The 20,190-nt window shown below is 60.4% G+C and overlaps 3 protein-coding genes across 5 annotated transcripts; 1 reads left to right on the plus strand and 2 right to left on the minus strand.

Moving 5' to 3' along the window:
* Positions 1-299: 299 nt before the first annotated feature.
* Positions 300-7,042, minus strand: Cope (COPI coat complex subunit epsilon). Of its 2 annotated transcripts, none has more exons than XM_048342642.1 (10): positions 6,884-7,042; positions 5,094-5,156; positions 4,459-4,559; positions 3,882-4,034; positions 3,704-3,757; positions 2,735-2,816; positions 1,858-1,974; positions 996-1,064; positions 527-601; positions 300-412 (listed from the first exon to the last, which is right to left on the minus strand). In XM_048342642.1, exons 1-10 carry the CDS (start codon positions 7,007-7,009, stop codon positions 365-367), a joined length of 888 nt encoding a protein of 295 aa, XP_048198599.1. In that variant the 5' UTR covers positions 7,010-7,042; the 3' UTR covers positions 300-364. The 2 variants fall into 2 exon arrangements, with proteins under 2 accessions (XP_048198599.1, XP_048198598.1); XM_048342641.1 differs by having other exon boundaries at positions 1,858-2,013.
* A 434-nt stretch (positions 7,043-7,476) lies between these two features.
* Ddx49 (DEAD-box helicase 49) lies at positions 7,477-13,482 on the plus strand. The gene is made up of 13 exons (XM_048342621.1): positions 7,477-7,630; positions 8,356-8,479; positions 9,049-9,134; positions 9,214-9,335; positions 10,011-10,198; positions 10,278-10,418; positions 11,076-11,151; positions 11,248-11,324; positions 11,411-11,508; positions 12,095-12,169; positions 12,859-12,947; positions 13,058-13,129; positions 13,237-13,482. The coding sequence occupies exons 1-13, from the start codon at positions 7,489-7,491 to the stop codon at positions 13,372-13,374; spliced, it is 1,428 nt and encodes a 475-aa protein (XP_048198578.1). The 5' UTR covers positions 7,477-7,488; the 3' UTR covers positions 13,375-13,482.
* Positions 13,447-19,179, minus strand: Homer3 (homer scaffold protein 3). Of its 2 annotated transcripts, XM_048342634.1 has the most exons (10): positions 19,043-19,179; positions 17,468-17,543; positions 17,226-17,382; positions 16,992-17,123; positions 15,589-15,696; positions 15,154-15,275; positions 14,524-14,680; positions 14,278-14,388; positions 14,120-14,200; positions 13,447-13,831 (listed from the first exon to the last, which is right to left on the minus strand). In XM_048342634.1, the coding sequence occupies exons 2-10, from the start codon at positions 17,479-17,481 to the stop codon at positions 13,640-13,642; spliced, it is 1,074 nt and encodes a 357-aa protein (XP_048198591.1). In that variant the 5' UTR covers positions 17,482-17,543; positions 19,043-19,179; the 3' UTR covers positions 13,447-13,639. The 2 variants fall into 2 exon arrangements, with proteins under 2 accessions (XP_048198591.1, XP_048198593.1); XM_048342636.1 differs by lacking the exon at positions 17,468-17,543 and having other exon boundaries at positions 17,226-17,437; positions 19,043-19,161.
* Between the last annotated feature and the right edge of the window lie 1,011 nt (positions 19,180-20,190).

Consider the following 20,190-nt stretch of genomic DNA (forward strand, 5'->3'; position numbering starts at 1 on the left):
TGCTTTGGCACTACCCAGCTCCCTCTGGTGGCAGCCTCACACTAGGAGGGAGGCACTGAGGCTCGGCTGCCTTGCCATCAGTCATCAGTCTTGGTGGGGACACCAGTAGGGGTGGGGCGCTGGGTAAGGGATGGGGCACTGGGAGGCCTCTCTAGGTGAGGAGCAGAGGCTCCACTAGGCCACAAGAGGCCTGGTTCCAACCTTGACCCTCCACTGAGTGTGGGATGTACCAAGTGGACCCTGGGTTTCCGGGCAGCCGTGGCCCAGCCTGGATCGGTCATCATGAGGCCAAGCCCAGCCAGGTGAGGACACAGCAGAGCCGGGATGTTTATTGGCCCATGGAGGGGAGTGGGCATAGGGGGGCTCAGGCACTGGGTGTGTACTGCAGGGCCAGCCGGTCGAAGTCGTTCTCCTGTAGCACAGGAAGGGAATGGGGGAGGGGTACAGTGAGCCCAGTGTGTGGGGGGAACCACATGGTGAACCCAGAGGCCTCCTTCCCAGCTGGGTGTGGTTGAGGGCAGCGCACCTTGACCTGGTACTCCTTGATGAAGGGGTGGTGCCGATGGCCGTCCTTCAGCTGGGACAGGTAGCGATTTGTCACCTGGCGGGGGGGCGGGTGAGGAGCAAACTCAGGGACCCCAACCCCGCTTCCCCCAAGAGCCAGGCGAAGCCCTATCTCCTCACTGCACACCCAGGGCTGCACACGAGGAGGGGGAAGGGGCACCTGAGGTGGAGCCCGGTATGGCACTTGTGGCACAGTCACCAAGGGGAGGGCTAGGGAGGGGGCTGAAGGATACGTAGGGAACAGGGCTGCACCTAGAAACTGGGGCTGGAACCTGAGCTTCGGCAGGGCCCTGGTGCAAGTCCCTGGGGAGAGGGCTCTCCTACCCGTTCCCCCGCCTGCAGAGCAGGGTCCAGGACCACCAGGTGGTGGGGGAGTGGGGGGGAACGTCACCTGTCACCAGCCCATCACCCACCGGGGCTCACCCCCTCACCTCTGGGGCCTTGCCCACATGCTGCGACAGGACCACGAGGTTCACCAGAGTCTCCGGGTGGCTGCTGTCCTGCACAGGCCAGGCAGGGCTGCGCTCAGCACGCCACCCAGCTGCTGTTTTCCCCATGTCCCCTTGCCCCACCTCCCCTGCTCCACTGCCCAGCAACCACATCTATGCCTCTCCTTTTTTGTACCAGTCCTAGGGCTTGAACCCTGGTCTGGGCACTGCCCGAGTTCTTTTGCTCAAGGATGGTGCTGCACCACTTGCGCCACAGCTCCATTTCCAGATTTCTAGGAGCATCACAGACTTTCCTGTACCAGCTGGCTTCACACTATGGTCTTGGACTCCTGAGTAGCTGGGATTACAGGCCTGAGCACTGGCATTCCACCTTTAATGCCTTTGAGGAGTTCACAGGACTCCATGTCCCCCAGTGGCTGGGCACAGTGGTGCACACCTGTCACCTCCAGTGACAGGATGAGGCCTGCCTTGAGAATTATCAGTGCCAAAAAGAGCTGAGGGCATGGTTCAGCTGGTAGAGTAGCTGCCAGAGGACCAACACCCTGGCGGGTTCTGCTGCAGAGACCTCCAGGCTGGGCCCAGTACACAGAGGTGCGGTGCAGGGGGAGACCTACTGCGTCCTCTCTGCAGGGCTGGGGGACAGTCTGCCTGGTGGGTGCCCAGTGCGGGCCATGCCGCACAGCATGGATGCCCATGGAGGTGACCACCAAGCCAACACAGGCCAGAGCTGTGCATGGCAGCCCCCACCCTGTCCCCATCCACAAGGAGTTTCTCCTTAGCAATGGGCTGGGGCCAGGGTCACGGGCAGCCAAGTCTAACCACCTGGTGACCCCCCACGGCCCACCTTGTCCAACGCCTCCTGCAGGACGGCCTCAGCAGCCTCCCAGCGGCCCTGTGCCATGTGGCCAGCAGCCTGCCCGTTGAGAAGCAGCGCGGTGGGTGAGCACTTGTCCGCCAGCTCCTGAAAGATGTAGTAGGCGTCCTGCAGCTTGTCACCGCCCTGTGGGACACCAATGTTAGCCAGGTCACAGCTGGGGACACCTAGCACTGCGACCTGCCCTTGGACCCCCAGACAGCCTGGTGAGGCCCAGGCCTTGGGGTGGGGTCACAGCCGGGGATGATACCCCCATGGAGCCCCCAGGCGGCCCAGTGAGGCCCAGGCTTCAGGGCAGGGTCACAGCCAAGACACTGAGCAGGACCATCAGAAGCAGTGGGGGACCTGTCTGCTGGCTGGTGACACTGTGATACCAGGGGAGGCTGTGGAAGAAGGGAGTATCCAGCCACTCGGGAGGCTGGCCTGAATCTGTGTAGTGACAATCCAGCCAAAGACAAATTAACCATGCTCAGCCATGCTCAGTGGGTGGCCAGGCAGCCCCCAGCTTGTGGCTATCCTCCCTCCACCCCATGGCAGCAGAGCATGGAGCACATTTGAAAAGCGGGGCAAAAAAGCAGCTAAGGATGGCAGCCAGGTCTGTGCAGGGAGATGATGCCAGCACCCCATGGTAGCAGAGCAGGAGAGAGTAAGAGGGGGCAGAGCCCAGCCCAGGTCCAAGACATAAAGCAGAGCCCCCCAAACCCAGGGAGATGGGAGGTGGCCAGCTGCCTGGAGGCAGAGCTGAGAGGCCCAGAAGGGTTGGGAGTCAAGGCTAGGCCATGAGCAGGGGGACGTGCCCACGCAGCCATCCACAACAGGCCTGGGCCAGGCACCCCCAGAGCCTCACCACAGCCAGGTTGACCCAGGCGGTGGCCAGCTGAGTCAGAGTGGCATCTTCGTCCTGGTCCTGCAGTTTTTTCAGCTCCTTCCTGCAGAGGACAGGGAGGCACTTAGTGGCTGGGACCAGCTGTGCTCCCCACCCATTGGTTTCTGGAGGTACCTTGTGTGCCCAGAGCCAGTCTGTGTTAGGGGAAGGGGGCAGAGCATGATAGCCATGGGGGAGGGGGAACACCTGGGAGGGCCAGGACGCACTGGTTGGGAAAACATGGCTGAACTTTTTTTTTATCTGTGGTGGTGGTGGTGGTCATGGGGCTTGAACTCTGGACCTTGGTACTGTCCCTGGGCTCTTCAGCTCAAGGCTAGCACTGTGCCACTTGAGCCACAGCACCACTTCTGGTTTTCTGGTGGTCCATTGGAGATAAGTCTCACAGACTTTTCTGCCCGGGCTGGCTCTGAATTGTGATCCTCAGATCTCAGCCTCCTGAGCAGCCAGGATCTCAGGTGTGAGCCTCTGGCACCCAGTTGGCCTTTTCTTTTTCTGTGAGCTTCTTACTCAAGGCTGGCGCTCTACCACTTGAGCCACAGCTCTACTTCCAGATTTCTGCTGCTTAGCTGGAGAACTCTTAACAATGATCCTCAGGTTCCAGCCTCCCAGGTGGCTGGATGACAGGCGTGAGCAATGGCTTCACAGGTGCTCTCGGGGGTTCTAGGCTGGCCCCTGGGCCTGGGATATGTGGGGGAGCACAGGGGTTCTTGGCTGGCCTCTGGGCCTGGGACATGTGGAGGAGCGCTCACCCCTGAGCTCACCCAGCCCACTCCTGGGCATGGCCTGGAGTGGGCCCCACACAGTCAGATGTCTAAATAAATGCCCAGCCTTCAGGAGCTCAGGTCCCCCATGCCACCCACCTCACCTTCGGCCTCACATGGGGAAAAATGAGTGCGGAACACGATGCCGGCAGGTCTGGCAGGGACTCACCGGGCGAGGTCCAGGCGGTCCAGCTTGAGGAGGATCTGCACCATCATGGCCATGCTGCAAACAAATCGGGTACCATGAGCCCCCACCTGGACCCGCTCTACCTTCTGGAATACTCCAACCCCCTCCACTGCTCTCCAGGAAGCAGCCCTGGCCTATCACCCCCAGGGTCAGCGCTCACCACTCCAGGCTGTCTCCCTGGTGCAGGGCACGTAGCGCGGCATCGGGGTTCTGGTCATGGAGGTAGATGGCAGCTGCCATGAGCAGAAAGGTGGTGTTGCTCACATCCACACTCTTGCTCATCTCCCGGTCCAGCTCTGCCACGATGGCGTCCCTGCGAGACATGGCCGCTGCTCAGGGCAGAGGCCGGGGGACCTCAACCTCGTCACAGCAGACGGAGCCACAGTACCCATGTGCTCCAGTGGGCACCAGGCCTCAGCACCCCCTCCTCATGGCCTTTGTTGAGGAAAAAGAGGGGAAACTGAGGTCCATGGGGAGGACAGGGTGTGGGAGGGCCAGGTCTGGCCTTGACCACGAAGCCAAGGTGACTTGTGTCCCCCAGGTTCTGGGACCCTGGGGTGTGAGGGGCACCGGTGGGCACAGGGAGGGCAGGGCCAGGAGACGAACGCACCTAACTCAGGGGTGCTGCTGGGGGGGTGAGGATGTGCGAGCTGACATGTCACCTACAGAGCGAGCCCCACAGCCATCACCACCCCCTATTGTTCAGAAGGGAAGCGGGGTCGGGGGGAGGACCTCACCTGCGGCTCTCAGTGGCCAAGTACTCCGCAAAGGTCCGCACGGCCTGGAGCTCGGGTGCTGAGGAGGGCTGGATCTCGTCCAGGACGACGCCATACTTTCGCTGTGGGAATGGATGGGCTCCAGTTGGCCTCCTCAGCCCACTGCCCACCCAGAGCCCTCCCAGCTCAGGGCACAGCGGAGGACCGGAGGACAGCAGCTGACGGGTGCTCGGGTGACAGTGCCTGCGGGCCAACACTGCCCGAGGTCCTTGCTGGGCATTCTGGCAGGGTCAATGCCACTTCCCAGCTGGCCATCCAGGGTGGGCATGTGACCCAGGCAGGGCGACAGGAGGACAAGGATTTGGGCATGGGCTTCTACTAAGTAGGTGAATCAGGCCGGGCGTGCTGGAAAACACCTGCCACCCCAGCATGCCCCATCCTAGCTGGCTGTCCGGGACTTTGGTGGCCTGGGGCCACGTGTGCTAGCCCACACCAGTCCTAGGGCCTAGCCAATCATGTGGGCCGGATCCCTGCCTTATGGTCCCACCTCCTGCCCTGCTCCATTCCTGGGCCCCACACCGCCACGCCCTGGAATCTGGTGGGTCAGCAACCTGCCCCTGCTTATGGGGCTCACTGCACTCCGTGCCCACACCTACCTGGGCCAGGTATGCTCGGTACAGGAAGACGTCCCTCTCCACCTCCTTCTCAGAGCTTGACAGCTATGGGAATATAGGAGGGTCAGCACCAGCAGGGTAATGCCAGAGCAGCCCGCCCTGGCCACCTGGAGACAGCCTGGGCACCCTCAGCCTTGATGACCCTGGTGGCTGCTCGCAGCACCTTGTTCCGAGACTCTGGAGACAGGCTCTCACTTGGCAGCCCTGCCGGGCCTATCACTAGAGGATCACGGGGTGCCACTATGCCCAGAATTCATGTCAGTTTGTTTTTTGCCAGTCCTGGAACTTGAACTTGGCCTGGGCGCTGTCCCTGAGCCTCTTTGTGCTCAAGGCTGGCGCTCTACCACCTGATCCACAGTGCCACTTCCAGCTTTCTCATGGCTCATTGGAGATAAGAGTCTCTCTGACTTTCCTGCCTGGGCTGGCTTGGAACCAAGCTCCTCAGGTCTCAGCCTCCTGAGTAGCTGGGATGACAGGTGTGAACTACTAGCAACCAGTTTTCATGAGTTTTTTATATGCCCAAAATGAAGACGTCCATCACTCAGCTGTCCCCATGGCCCACCTCAGACCGAGCTCACTTCTGGAAGACTGGCCTGCTCTGCTTCAGGACCTCTGCCTCCAGCACTGGTGAGGCAGGATCTGTTAACTGGGATGGGGTCAAGGGCCACAGGCTTCTGTGCAGCCTTGACAGGACTGGGGAGGAAGGTGGGAGGAGGGAGAGGGGAGTGCCTGGGGAGGCCCCATGGCCACGTTGCCATGCCCATAGCTTGGAAACCACCACCAGACCAGGGAAGGCCAAGGGTGAGAGGCTCCTCAGTCTACAAGGCCTCAGGACTGCTGGGGGCACATGGGGACTGTCTGGCCAATCAGCAGCCCCTGGCAGCTGAGCACTGGTGGCTCACACTTGTAATCCTAGCTACTCAGGAATCTGGATCCTGAGAATCATGGTTCAAAGCCAGCCCCAGCAATCAAGTCCACAAGACTCTTATCCCCAATTAACCATCAGAAAACTGGAAGTAGTAGAGCGCTGGCCTTGAGCAAAAGAGCTCAGGGACAGCGCCCAGGTCCTGAGATCAAGCCCCACAACTGACAAAAATAAAATAAAATAAAGGAAGGAAGGAAGGAAGGAAGGAAAGCAGGCCAGGCGGGAGGGAGAGCTTTAGAAATGTGTTATTCTGTACATTGAAACCCTGTCTCAAAAACAAACAGGGCAGACATGGTAGCTCACAATCAATCCTAAGTGGGAGGCAGAGATCAAGAGGATATCCGTCCAAGGGCAGCCTGGACAAAAAGTTACTGAAGTGAGATATTTTTTGGTTCTTTCTTTTCTATCTTTTTGTGGTACTGGGCTTGAACCCAGGGCCTCAACCACACAAGCCAGGCCTGGGCCCCACGCCTGTAATTCCAGCCTACACAGGAGTCTGAGACCTTGGGGTGGAAGAAAGTTCAAAGCCAGGTCAGGCAGGAAAGTCCATGAGACTTTTATCTTCAATTGAATTACAAAAGCCGGTAGTGGAGCTGTGGCTCAAGTGGCAGAGTGCCACTTTTTTAAAGCTCAGGGGCAGCACCCAGGTCCGGAGTTCAAACCCGAGGACTGACAGGAAGAGACCTACTGTGCAGTGGCGCCAACGCCTCCCTCCTGTCTTCCGGGGCGCATTAGGATCGCGCGGGGTGAGCCAGGGCTCAAACTAAACCGGGGTTGGTTGGTCCAGGGCCCGGGACGGGGACCCCAGTGAGGAGGCCCGGGAAACGCCGCGCTCCCAGAGCCCCACCTTCACCCGCTGCGCCTCGTTGATGCACTGCTGGTAGCTGCCGATGTAGAAGGCGTTCTTCACGTCGAAGAGCTCGTCCAATTCTCCGGAGCCGCCGGAGGCTGGGCCCGGAGCCGGAGGAGCCATGGCGCTCAGAATTGGAGTCTCTCCTCTTCCGGAGTGACACGTAGGGCGGAAGCAGGACCCTGCCGCGGTGCAACATGGGAAATGTAGTTTACGCGAATGAGCCAATGGGAACTCTCAAAAAGGGATGAAGTGGGTGAGCCAGGCAAGAGCGTCTCTCTGGGGTTGGGAGGGATGGGGAAGGATGATAAAGGGAGTGACATTGATCAAATGCACTGTATCCTCAAACTACTCTGCTAAATGGTAACCCCTTTGTACGATTACTTAAAGATAGTTTTTTAAAGTTTCTCTCAAGGTATGCTGGGAACTGTAGTTTTACTCGATCCTACGAGCACGTGGAGAGGAGGGAAACGTAAGGAGGTGCTCCGGGCTACGATTGGCTAAATAAGCTGGAGAGGGTGGGACCACACGGGAAACCGGTCCAATAAGCAGTGAAGGCCTGTTCTCGACGCAGTAACCACGCGCCGGAAGCGCTCTTTCTGATGGTTTCTCCACTGCTGGTGGCGGTGATGGCTGGCTTCGCGGAGCTCGGGCTGTCGTCGTGGCTGGTGGAGCAATGCCGGCAGCTGGGGTTGAAGCAGCCCACGCCGGTGCAGCTCGGCTGCATTCCTGCCATCCTGGAGGGTGAGTGTGACCCCGAGGCTTCCTCGGGGGTGGTCTCCGCATTCCCGCCTGGTAGATGCGCCTGGATGGGGTCGCGAGGCCGAGGGGGTGGGGGGAGTGGGGAGCGGACGGAGCTGGGTCTCGGGATCGTCCTTGGGGCCCACTGCCGCGTGGATGTACGCGCGCGCGCCACCTCTGGAACATTCCTTGCCTCCAAGCGCAGTGAAAGTTGGGCCCAGCTGGCCCTTTACAAGGGGAAACCGAAGCTGTCAAAACTAATAACGGTGAGGCCAGGACTCTGGGATCCTGTGTATGCCTTTCTCTCTCCACCCATTTTGGCCATTAAAGAGACTTTCCCAAGAAGCCCGGGTTGTGACATTTTTAGGTACTCAGAGCCACCAAATGCATTGTGCAAACTGGGGTTCGCGTTCAGGTTTCCCAAGTTCAGGTCCTTAGGGACAGTCAAATGTCTCAGTGCCTAGCAACACAGTGCTGCCTGGTGGATATAGGTTCCAGGCAAACTGAGCCTCTGAGACTCAGTTTTCCCCCATTTCACTGGAGATGGCAACTTCTTCTTGGCTAGGACTTGTAATCTGCAAAAGGCAGCCAGGGGCAGAGCGACAAGTCACCTACCATTGGAGGTGGAGGTGATGACTCAGAACTAAGAAAGAATAAGTAAATGTTTTCTGGGGGAGGAGTGTCCACTCATGGTGCAGGATGACCATGCTGCTGTGCCCTCTGTCTAGGTCGCGACTGCCTGGGCTGTGCCAAGACGGGCAGCGGTAAGACGGCAGCGTTTGTGCTGCCTATCCTGCAGAAGCTGTCTGAGGATCCATATGGCATCTTCTGCCTTGTCCTGACGCCCACTAGGTGACCCCCTATTACCCACCCCCTGGGGAGTGACTTACCTCTGTGTTACAGTTTTCATGTGCCTTTCCTTCTCTCTGCCACATTTCCTCCCCCAAGCAGAATGGGGGGGGGGGTGTCACACTACAGGACTCAGCCAGATGGTGTGTGGGAAAAGTTCTCATCACAGGGCTTGGCTGTGGCCAAGTGATTGCCAGGTGGGATCTGCAAGCCGCCTGACAGCTGAGAAGTAGCAAAGTATTCTGTTTGTTTTTGTGCATAATGGTACCAGGGGCTTGAACTCAGGGCCTGGGGCTCTTGCCTAGCTCTTTCCACTCAAGCCTGTCACACTATCATTTGAGCCACACCTCTACTTTCAGCTTTTTGGTAATTAATCAGAGGTAAGAATCTGTCTGACTTTCCTGCCAGGGCTGGCTTTGAGTTGCTATCTTCAGATCTCAGTCCCCTGCTGTAGCACTCAACAGGGGCAACTGGGGCAGGAGGCTGGGGGTCCAAGGTGGTGCACAGGGGTGGAGTGGGAGGAAGGCCTCACAGCTGCACCTCTTTGACAAACCCTGTCCACCTGCACACAGGGAGCTGGCCTATCAGATCGCAGAACAGTTCCGAGTCCTGGGGAAGCCGCTGGGCCTGAAGGACTGCATCATTGTTGGTGGCATGGGTACGGGTTCAGAGGCCAGGAAGCCCTGGGTGTGGGAATCCTGCCCCAGCCGGCCTCACCTCTTACTCTCCACCCCCAGACATGGTGACCCAGGCGCTGGAGCTCTCCCGGAAGCCACACGTGGTCATTGCCACACCAGGGCGCCTGGCTGATCACTTACGCAGCTCCAACACCTTTAACATAAAGAAGATCTGTTTCCTGGTAAGCTATTCCCTGGGTGAGGGGATGATGGGGGAGACAGTGTGCAGGTGGGGGTGGATAATAGCTTCTAGGAGCCTGGGTGCCATCTCCTACTTGGGAAGCCTGTATCCCAGTTGTTTCCAACAAAATTCTGGAAAAAAATGACTGTGCCCAGGGGCAAAAGAAAAGGGATGTGCAGTATGGTGGGCGGGGGGGCCCTCAGTGGTGACTCAGCCTGGATGCATAGAACCCTCATTCCATCCCAACCCCTCGAGGAAGAAAGGAGGCAGGCAGGGAGGGGTTCCTGTCCTGTAATCCCAGCTACTTGGTAGGCAGTGTTTGGAGAATCACTGTTCAAATGCTGACCTGGACCTATAAGGCAAGACCCCCAACAGCTGGTGCTGGCCATCATGCATGCCTGTCATTCCAGGTGCATGGGGAGTGTGGCTAGGAGGGTTGTAGTCCAAGCTGACCCAGTCATACCTAAAGAGACCCTAGTTAAGAAAACAAAAGCAATAAGGGCTGGGGGTGTGGGCACTTACAAGTACTACAGCATTTGCCTAGCGATTGCAAGGCCCTAAGTTCAAGCCCCAGAACTATTCCCAATAAAGACAGCAAAGGAAGAGATGTGCTAGGGGGTGGGGGAGGAGGAGTTGGGGAAGTGAGCAGGCACTCCCTGAAAGTCTGCCTCCCCAGGTGATGGACGAGGCAGACCGGCTGCTGGAGCAGGGCTGCACGGACTTCACAGTGGACCTCGAGACCATCCTGGGCGCTGTGCCCACCCGCAGGCAGACGCTGCTCTTCAGTGCCACACTGACCGACACACTCAAGGAGCTACAGGGCCTGGCCACCAATCAGCCGTTCTTCTGGGAGGCACAGGCCCCGTACGTGCCCAGCTAGGGGGGGTGCCCCCAGTCAAGCTGGGGGTGGGGACACTGAGACGCGGCTCCCTGCTGTCCCCAGGGTGCGCACGGTGGAGCAGCTGGACCAGCGCTATGTGCTGGTGCCGGAGAAGGTGAAGGATGCATACCTGGTGCACCTTGTCCAGCGCTTCCAGGATGAGCATGAGGACTGGGCCATCATCATCTTCACCAACACCTGCAAGTGTGTGCACACCCCACCCCTGATGCCCCAGCTCCATCCACTCCCCATCCCGTGAGGGATGCTGGGGACCTCTGTGTGAGCAGCTTGGATACTATGCTGTGGGGCCCCCCCACCCTTCACAGCCCCAGTCCCATCCACTGGGAAGTCATGGCCATTATCTGAGGTGCTGTGAGCCTGTCAGCTCCATATGGTTGTCTGGCCTGAGTCAGGACAGAAGGTGGACAGACAACAGGACTGTGCCGGGTATTGGCTCCCAAGAGAGCAGTTGGGATACTGAGTAGCTGTAAGGTGCAGCAAAATCTAGTAGCTTATTGTCCTAGGATGGAGCTCAGGGTGTCAGGCCGTCTCGCTCTAGACTTGCCCTCTTGTTAAGCGCCTGCTCACCCTGTCACCTGTTCCCCTCTGCTTTCCTGGCGACAGCCAGTTGGTTAGTGTCCTGCCTGCAAGCCAGCCCTCCTGGGATGTGCTAGGCCTTGCCTGGTCTCCATCCTCAGCACCACACATGCAGTTCTATCCAGGGAAGGAGCCAGCTGGCTGGTAGGCACTTAGTGCCCCACACTCCTGGTTCCTGGGCTGTGCAGGGCTACCTAATGTCTGCAGGGTGGGGGTGTAAACAGCCCAGAACCCTACCAGTGACATGGGCACACATCCTTCCAGGACCTGCCAGGTCCTGTGCATGATGCTGCGCAAGTTCAACTTCCCAGCTGTGGCCCTGCACTCCATGATGAAGCAGGTGAGCTTGAGGCACCCCACTGGCCCCTGAGTCTGGAAGGGCGGAGCAACACTGACCCCCACCCCCACCACTCACACACATCTGCACCTGGCACAGAAAGAACGCTTTGCTGCTCTGGCCAAGTTCAAGTCCAGCATCTACCGGATCCTCATTGCAACAGACGTGGCCTCCCGGTGAGTGGTCCTCACCCCCATGGCCCCAAGGGGAGGTGGCCAGGGAGGCCAGCAAGGCCAGCGGCCTGAGCAGCCTCTGTCCCCAGGGGCCTGGACATCCCTACTGTGCAGGTGATCCTCAACCACAACACCCCAGGGCTGCCCAAGATCTACATCCACCGTGTGGGCCGCACGGCTCGTGCAGGTTAGTGTGTGCGCACGCGTGCATGTGTGTGTGTATATGTGTGTCCCGTGATGCTAGCCTGGCACAGGGACATAGCTGCCAGCAGCCAGCCCTGTCAACAGGACCCAGTACTGGTGAAATCCCTTCTGCCTGGGCCTGGGCCTCATGTGTGGGCCTTGTGAACTGACGGGCACACAGCAGTGGGGAGGTCTTCGGGGTAGATTTGTGGGTCCTGGGTCCTGTCATCTGGCAGTACTTCCCTGGTCATCATCACAGACATGGGGAATGGGAATGGGGTATAGAGGTGCCAGCCATTCAGGGATGGGCTCTGTCATGAGTAAGCCCAAGTTCCCTGGCAGCCTCTCTGAAAACAGGAAGCAGCTGTCTCATGAATAAGGTAAGGCTGGCAGGAGCCCCCTCCCACTGCCCTGTAGCTTCCCAGGAACGGGCTGACCTCCACTCAACCCCCTTGAGTGGATAGAGCCACCTGTGAGTGGGAACCCACCCCCTCCGCCCCCACTATGCTGGCTGTCCTCCCCCCATGGAGCTGCTGAGCTGCTGGTGCTATCATGTTGGGCTGTGTGCCACAGTTGCAGTGTCCCCACAGGGCGGCAAGGACAGGCCATCACGCTGGTGACACAATATGACATCCACCTGGTACATGCCATCGAGGAGCAGATCCGTGAGTGGCGTGGCATGGAGGTGGCTGGGCCGGGGGGTGGGGGGAGAGGCCTGGAATTTTCTGGTCCCAGTGTGTTGTGGTTTTCAGGCCACCTCATGGTGTAGAAGACAGCAGTGCTGGGCCAGGCCATAGCAGCCAGGATACAGCTGCTGGCAGCCCATGACTCCACTTGATCTGGAGTCTAGGTCAAATCCCCAAAGATGCCTGGGCTTCAGCAACCCTGCCTCAACCTCCCCAGTAGCCTGAGACTCCAAAGACCCCGTGAAATAGTTTCTCCTCATTTCTGTGGGGGCAGCTCAGGACCCTTTGTTCTGTGACCTTGCCTCTGCTGTTGCAGCAGAGCACTGAGCAGAGTGTAGAACGCCTTGGTGGGGAGGCCGACACCACACCAGACAGAAAGAGACAGAGGCAGACTGCCTGCGAGCGTGGTTTTTTTAGTATTTCCCACCCAGGACTGGTGGGATCCATAGATGTTAACCCGTACAGTTGGCTTTGTTCACAGTCTAATCCAAAGGACTGCTAGCCCTCCCCCCACCCCACCTAGTGGCTCCCCCAATTCATGCCTCCCTCCACTGGAAACGCAGGCCACTCACTGAACTAGTTACCCAGACTGCAGTTCATGCCCTGCCTTGGCCCATGCCCTCTGGGTGCCCCTTGTCTGGCCTCAGCCTGAGCCCCCATCCCCGCAGACAAGCAGCTGGAGGAGCTGGTGGTGGAGGAGACCCAGGTGTTGCAGATCCTCACACAAGTAAACGTAGTGCGGCGTGAGTGTGAGATTGTGAGTTGGGGCCCAGGAGGGCGGGGCCTGGTGGTGAGTGGGTCTGGGGTGTGTCTGGGGGCCTGGCTGCCTGACATGGCCCTGACATCACTGTCTGTCCCCACCCCTAGAAGCTGGAGGCCACACACTTTGAGGAGAAGAAGGAGATCAACAAGCGCAAGCAGCTCATCCTGGAGGGGAAGGTGGGCCTGGAGGGACCAGGGGCTCTGAGGGACCAGGTTGGGGGCTAGGTGAGATGAGAGAGAGGCTCAGTTGCCCTCTCTCCCCGTCCTCCTATCTCCTGTGCCAGGACCCAGACCTGGAGGCCAAGCGCAAGGCAGAGCTGGCCAGGATCAAGCAGAAGCAGAAGAACCGGCGATGCAAGAAGGTCGGCCGGACGCTGGGGCAGCAACAGGTGCCCCCTGCTTCTGCCAAGGGCCATGCCTGAGTATTGCCAACCCCACCGACCTGGCCGAGGCCAGGCCCCTATCAGGACCAGCGCCCTCAGCCCTGCCGTCCCCATGGCCTGGCAGCATCCTACAGCATCTCCTTGCACACCCCGCCCCAGCAGGGTCACCCGCAGAGGACCACACAGGGCCTGCGGGGCACTGAAAACAGGACACTCAATAAACATCTAGTCTCGGAGCCTTGTAGTGAGCTCTCAGGGTCGCCCCGTGCTTCAGGGCGGTACCGGACCACAGCTGTCCAGGGGCTCAGGGCGCCGGCTCTGCCAGGCGAGCCAGGCCCTCCCGGAGCTCACTCAACTCAAAGAGCCGAACGTCCAGCAGCTGAGCCGCGCGGCCTACCTCCACCCGCGCCCGCTCGCGCTCGGCCCTCGCCTCCTCCAGGCTGCGCTCCGTGGCCCGCAGCTGGTGCTCCAGCTCCACATTGCGAGTCTCCAGGTCCTGCGGGGACCGGGCAGGCGAGGTTAGGGTCCTGAGGCCCACAGCTCTGCCACACCCAGCCCTGAGGCCAGACTCTGGGACACAGCCCCAGGAAGTCCAGCCCAGTGCCCTGCCCGTCCCACGCTCAGCCTCTGGAGCTCAGCAGTGACAAAACTGCACGGAATGGAAGCAGAGTTTCTGGTAACCCTGGTGTGGAGAGCCCGATGGTGCCGGGCGCGGGTCCTCAGGACCCTGGGTAGAGGCACCCCGTAGAGGTGGGAAGCCCAGGGATGTGCTGCCCGCGCACACCTGCACCTTCTGCTGAGTCTCTTCGCGCTCCGCCACAGCCTCCGGAGGCCCCGCAGCCTGGTTTTTCAGTGTCTGGATCTCCTGGGAGAGGAGGGTGCTGGAAGTCGGTTCTGAGGCCCCAGGCTGCACCGCTGGAGGCCCAGGTGCCCGGGGCTCACCTGGTCCTTGGTTTGCACCAGCGCCTCCAGCTGCTCCAGCGCTTGGCCCGGTGCCTCCTTCTTGCTGACCGGGGGCAGCTCTGCAGCTGCCTGGGCCTCCAGCTCCGTGACCTGCGCCCACCGAAAGCTCAGCCCTCCGCCCGCGCTGGCCCGCGCATCCTCCCGGGGGCCGCTGGGGCTTGAGGGCCTGGCATTCCCAGGCCCAGATCCATTGGACTGAGAGAGGAGATGGAGGGGCCTGCTCACCCGCTGCCGCAGCCGTTCAGCCTCGGCTTGCTGGGCCTCCAGCTGCTGCCTCCACTGGGCTGCGGCGGCATTGGCCTCCCGCAGAGCACCCACCAACTTATTGTTGCTGTCCTGCAGCGCGAAGAATTCGGCCTCCCACTGCACCTCACCCACGGAGCTGTGGAGACGTGATGGAGGTGGAGACGTGCCTGCTGAGCTGGGAGCAGGGCCGTTCGAGGGCAAGGGGGTGGGCGTGGCTGCGCAGGGCAACTACTTGGAGGTCGAGGGCTAGGGCAGTGCTTTGTGGGGCAGCAGTTTTGGGGAGTTGTCAGAGCCGCTTGGGGGCGGGGCCAGAGCCATGCTTTGAAAGCGGGGCCGGTGGGCGTGGTCTCCATAGGCACGTGAGTCAGCGAGTCAGCCTCTAACGGAGTGGGAAGCCCCTGAGGGTGGGGTGAGAACCAGAACGGGGTGGCACCTAAGAGCCAGAGGTGTGGCTAGCCTCTAGCGCAGGGGAGGCGGGGCTGGGGCGAATTGGAACCAGGAGGGGACAAGTGGTCAGCCCGGGTCTGGGTCAAAGGTCCCGTCATGCGGTGGGCTGTGGACCCATCATGGCAAGCCCCACGCGTCCCCGCGGGGCTCACACGCCCTCACCCCTCAGACAGCATCTTCTTCAGTCGCTCCCGCTCCGCGGGGCCTGGGGCCTCGGCACTCTGGCTGCGGAACAGCTTCTCCTCCCCGGGGCCATTGGCACTGATGAGGGGGTTGGGGGGCACCTGTGGGAGCGGCACAGTGGGTGCTGGCTTCAAGCAAGGGCCAGCGGGAAGCCAGACCTAGGGTCGCTGGTCAGGGGGTGTCTTCGCAGCTCCCAGCGCGGCCCACACCCTCCATGGCTCCCCTTGGCCTGCCTGGGGGTGCCTGCCCCCCCACCCGCGCCTGCCCTGGCTTGCCTGGGCTTTCACCAGCTCTTCAGGGGCAGACCCCAGACAGGAAGGGGGCGGAAAGCTCAGCCCTGCTTCCCCCTGCAGCTGAATTTTAACCTTCCTTCAGCTGAATTTGAATTCAGAACACAGCAGGGACAAGGCTGACCTGGTGGGAGGTGAGCCCCAGGGCGGAACTGGTCAGCTCCCCCCCATCCTGAGACTTGTCCCGAGCCAGCCGTGCAGCCTCCTTCACCTCCTGGAACTTGTCTGCAAACTTGGGGGTAGGGGAGGAAGAGGGAGAAGCAGATGGTCAGTCGGACCTGACTAGCCAGGTAATCTCCACTACCTGTGTGTGCCCCACGAGGGACCTTCAGAACAAATCTCACCACATTTCACACACTGAAAGATTTGTCAGCAGAGCAGGGGCCATGGTGGTGGGAGGGTGGGTAGCTAGGCAGACACTGAATACATCAAGCCACAGGGAGAAGTGGACACTGTGTCTTGTCAGGTTCAAGCTATCAAGCCCGGGCCACTGCTGATCTCACTTAAGTACCTTCAGCTTCCCTGTCTAAGCACCTTCCCGGCTCCTGTAGGAAGCTGAATTTCCATCTAGCCTTGGCAAAGTGATACAGCTCACTGCTTAGGACAGAATACTTATTTTTAATGTTTAAAATAATTTCCCTTTGTTCAAGATATATTTTTTAAGCTGGTGCAAGTAGTTCACGAAGCCTGTAACCCAAGCTACTCAGTGAGTGGCTGAGATGTGAAGATCAAGGCTTGAAGCCAGTCTGAGCAAACTCGTTAGCAAAAGAAGCAAGAAGTGGAAATGTGGCTCAAGTAGAGTGCCGACCACTTGAAAAATCCCAGCAAGAGTGCAAGGTCTGGTGTTCAAGCTCCAGGACAAGAACAAAAATAATGTCTGGTGTGGCCATGATTGTGATCCCTGTACTCAGGAGGTGGAAGCAGGAGGAATGAAAGTTCCAGGCCTGGACTATACAGCCAGATCCTGTGGCAGTAGTAGTGAAAAAAGGTGCCAGTGGCTCACATCTGTCATTCTAACTATTCAGGAGACTGAGATCTGTGAGGATGGAGGTTTAAAGGCAGCCTAGGAAGGAAAGTACGTGAGATCTTATACAGCACGAACCTTGAGCACAAAAAATAAAATCACTTCAGGAACAGCACCCTGGCCCTGAGTTCAAGATCTAATAGGGGCACAAAAGAAACAAATGAAGGAAGCAAGGGGGGGGGGGGTGTCATAGACAATGCTGACAAAGACAGGCAGCAGAGGGTGGGTAGAGGGGACCAAGGAGACACTGCTGAGGGACAGCTGGGAAGTGCCTGCTGCTATGGTTTCTGTGTGCCCCAAATGGGCACAGTGCAACCCACATGGGAGCAAGTGGCAAAAGAAACACAAGGCAAAGCAGGGAAGTGGTGAGGCTCATTTAACTCTATGAAGCCATTCTGCAGATGGGCAGATGATTCATATGCTAACCCTAAGGAAAGAATAGGCTGGGATCTGCCCAGGTCCCTCCCCCCAAGGCACTCAGCAGACCTCCCCACCAGGCCCACCTGGGTCAGATGCTGTTCAGACGCAAAACCCAAGCCATAAACGGTGTTGGCCCGACTGTCTGCCCACTGTCCGAACTTCTGGGAGGTTTTGGTGAAGGTCATGTTGGGGGTGATGGTACTGTTAATGATGGCCTGTGCAGGAGCCAGAGGTCAAGGTGACTGCGCATCCCCTGGATGACGCGGGCCAGAGAGCCCTGGGAGCTCCCTGGAAGTGGCCCCCATCCCGAGCCACACCTTGGCGCCCCCAATACTGATGATGCGGTAGACATTGCGGGTGGCATCGTAGAAATAGGAGACAGTAAGCGCGTGCTTGCCAGCTGGGATCCAGTTCCGCTTGGTGGCCGGGTCTATGTGGAACACGTGCGCCCGCGTGCTGAAAATGGGTTGCTCCCTGGTGGGTCAGGGTGGACACTCAGCATGGCTGGGCACTTGGGGCCAGGCTGGGGCTGTGGGGGGTAGGAGGATGGGGAGCTCACCTGGTTGTGGACATTGGTCAGGCTGGGTGGGGGGACCTGCTGGGCAGCCGGGTGGCCAGAGTGGCTGGTTAGACCCCTGGGGAAGGGCAGAGGGGGCCCATGAGGGCCTGAGGCCAGGCTGAGGAGGGCCAGCAGGCCCGGGCTCAGAAATGCGCAAAGTGCACCAATTTGGATGCCACCAACCAGAATCGGAAGGAGGCAGGCGTTTTTCTTTTTCCTTTTTGCCAATCCTGGGCCTTGGACTCAGGGCCTGAGCACTGTCCCTGGCTTCTTTTTGCTCAAGGCTAGCACTCTGCCACTTGAGGCACAGCACCACTTCTGGCCATTTTCTGTATATGTGGTGCTGGGGAATTGAACCCAGGGCTTCATGTATACAAGGGAAGCACTCCTGCCACTAGGCCATATCCCCAGCCCAAGGAGCCCAAAGGGCTCTGAGGCCAGGCCCCTCACTGTCCTGGTTCCTCGGCCCCCTGGGGAGCCTGCTGTACCCACAGATGGTCACCTGTGCCTTCATCCATCACTTCTTTCAAATCAGAGCAGAGCTGGGCAGATGGTCGCAGACAAGGATTACTGGAGACCAGGGGTTCTGCGCCAGCCTGGGCCATGTAGTCGGGACCTTATCTCTTTAAGATTTGACACCGCCAGCTATCCACTGGGAGACAGAGGTCCTGACCACAGTTCCCAGAGTGCCCCGAAAAAAGCTCTAGCCAAACAGCCCACTCTGGTGCCCACCATGGGGGCGGGGGGCTCTATGACCTTCCATTCTCGTTCTTCCCTCCAGCCCACAGCCAGGATGTCAGCTAACCTTTCTCGCGCGCCCCCAGATCTGCATCCTGGGGATCCTAGCCTGACAGGTGGCTCCTGTCCCGGACATGGGGTCTGGAACCCAAGCTCCCGGAGAGAGGAAGGGCTGTGGCTCCAGGCTGAGTTGGGGGGTAGATCGAGGACCAAGCGGAGACTGGGGACGTGAGAATCCCAGAGTCCGGGCTCTTCCGACCCGGTCCCGGCCCCGGCTCCGGCCCGGGCCCTGCCTGGACTCGAGCCGCGGAGAAAGTTACTCACCTACTCACCTAGTCACCCGCGCCGGCGCTGCGGGCCACAGAAGGGACAACACCTCGAGCCCGGGCCCGGGGAGGCGCTGGAGACCCCCGCGGGCCCCGTCTCCCGCACCACCCAGAGCGCACCCCAACTTCGGAACCGCCACCCCGAGTCCGCAACGCCCGCCGCCTCCGGCCCGGGCGGAGTTCCGGGGTCCCCTCGCCCCGCTGGCCAGGCCCTCGCAGGTCGGACACCCACCGAGCTCCGCGCTGGCCCCGACTCCGGAACTCCGGGGTCCCCGTACCGCCCCTCCCTCCCCGGCTCGGATTTCCCGGTGCCCCAGGCGCCGCTCCTCCAGCCCAGAACTTCGGGACCCTTCGCGGGCTCTGCGACGCGGGGCCCGCGACTCCCAGGCCCTCCGGCCGCCGCCCCAGCCTGGGACCCCGCGACCCCCAAGCCAGGAACTTCAGAGCCGGCGCCGCTCCAGGCCACGAGCCCGGAAGTCGGGGTCCCCGCGCCCCGGCGGGCCGGGCTCACCGTCGGCGTCGCTGACTCCGCGCAGCCGGAGCCCCGCGCGCTCCGCCGTCGCCCGCCCGCGCCTTTGTCTGCGCCGCCGCCTCCGGTCCCACCGCGGCCGGGCCCCGCGCGGCCGCCACCCGCCCCGCCTCCCGGGGCCCGGAGCCCGCCAGAGCGCCCCCTGCTGGCTCGCGGCCGCCAGTGGGCGCGGCGGTGCCACGAGGGGCGGGGCTCAGAGCAAGAAGGCGGGCCCAGGAGGAGAAGGGTGTGGCTTGGTGTGCTGATGGGCGCGGAGGAGAGGGATAGTGGGCGGAACTTGACTGGATGCGGCGGGCGCTGTGGACGTGTGGGCGTGGTTTTGTGTGCGAGGGGCGGGGCCAAATGGAGAGGGGAGGAACTGGGAAGGGCGAGAAGTTATGAGGGGCTGTCCAGGAGGGAGAGGAGGGGGGCCGAGAGAGAGTGGGGGGGGAGGGCTAGAGACCAGGGAGGGGGAAGGGAAGGGAAGAGGAAGGGGAGTGTGACCGGGATGAGGAACCGGAGGCAGGAAGCGATGGACAATCAGAACTGAACTGTTGGAGAGGAGACGGACGCCACTCTTCCTCAGGCCACCAAGGGTCACTCCTGCCCCGGCGACCGGCGGGGGTGGGAGAGAGGGTGTGACCTCAGGTCCTGGCAGCTGCGCACAGACCCGGGCTGGCTGGGATCCCACCCGAATCCCTGCCTGTCCTCCTCCTAGTCCCCCCAGAAAGGCATCCTACAAGGCTCTGTATGTAGCTGGGTGGCCTTGGCTCCATCTCAGCAAACTAGGGGTGGCTGACTGGGCCACCTGGGCCCAGGAGTTCAAAGCCAGCCTGGGCAGTAAGGTGACATCCTGACCCCCACCCCCCCACCCCACAAAGTAGCAGAACCTGGGGTGTTCTTCTGCCACTGTGAGTCTACCCAATGACCCCCTTTTCCCTCCCTCTGGACAGAGCCTCACTATGGACTTTGCTAAGCACTTGGGCAGGTGCTCACCCTTAGTCTCTGCTTAGGGTCCTTCCTGGACATTTTTTAAAGCTATTTCCCTTGGGCAGGGGTCTCCTCCCAGTTACCTCTGGCTGCTCAAGGGCCTGTGGTCTGGGAAACTGAGTGCTGCCAAGGGGACTTCCCAGGGCTCCCATCCCCCGCTT

The sequence above is a fragment of the Perognathus longimembris genome, chromosome 3 (genome assembly GCF_023159225.1).
Source record: "Perognathus longimembris pacificus isolate PPM17 chromosome 3, ASM2315922v1, whole genome shotgun sequence".
NCBI classification, from domain to species: Eukaryota; Metazoa; Chordata; class Mammalia; order Rodentia; family Heteromyidae; genus Perognathus; species Perognathus longimembris.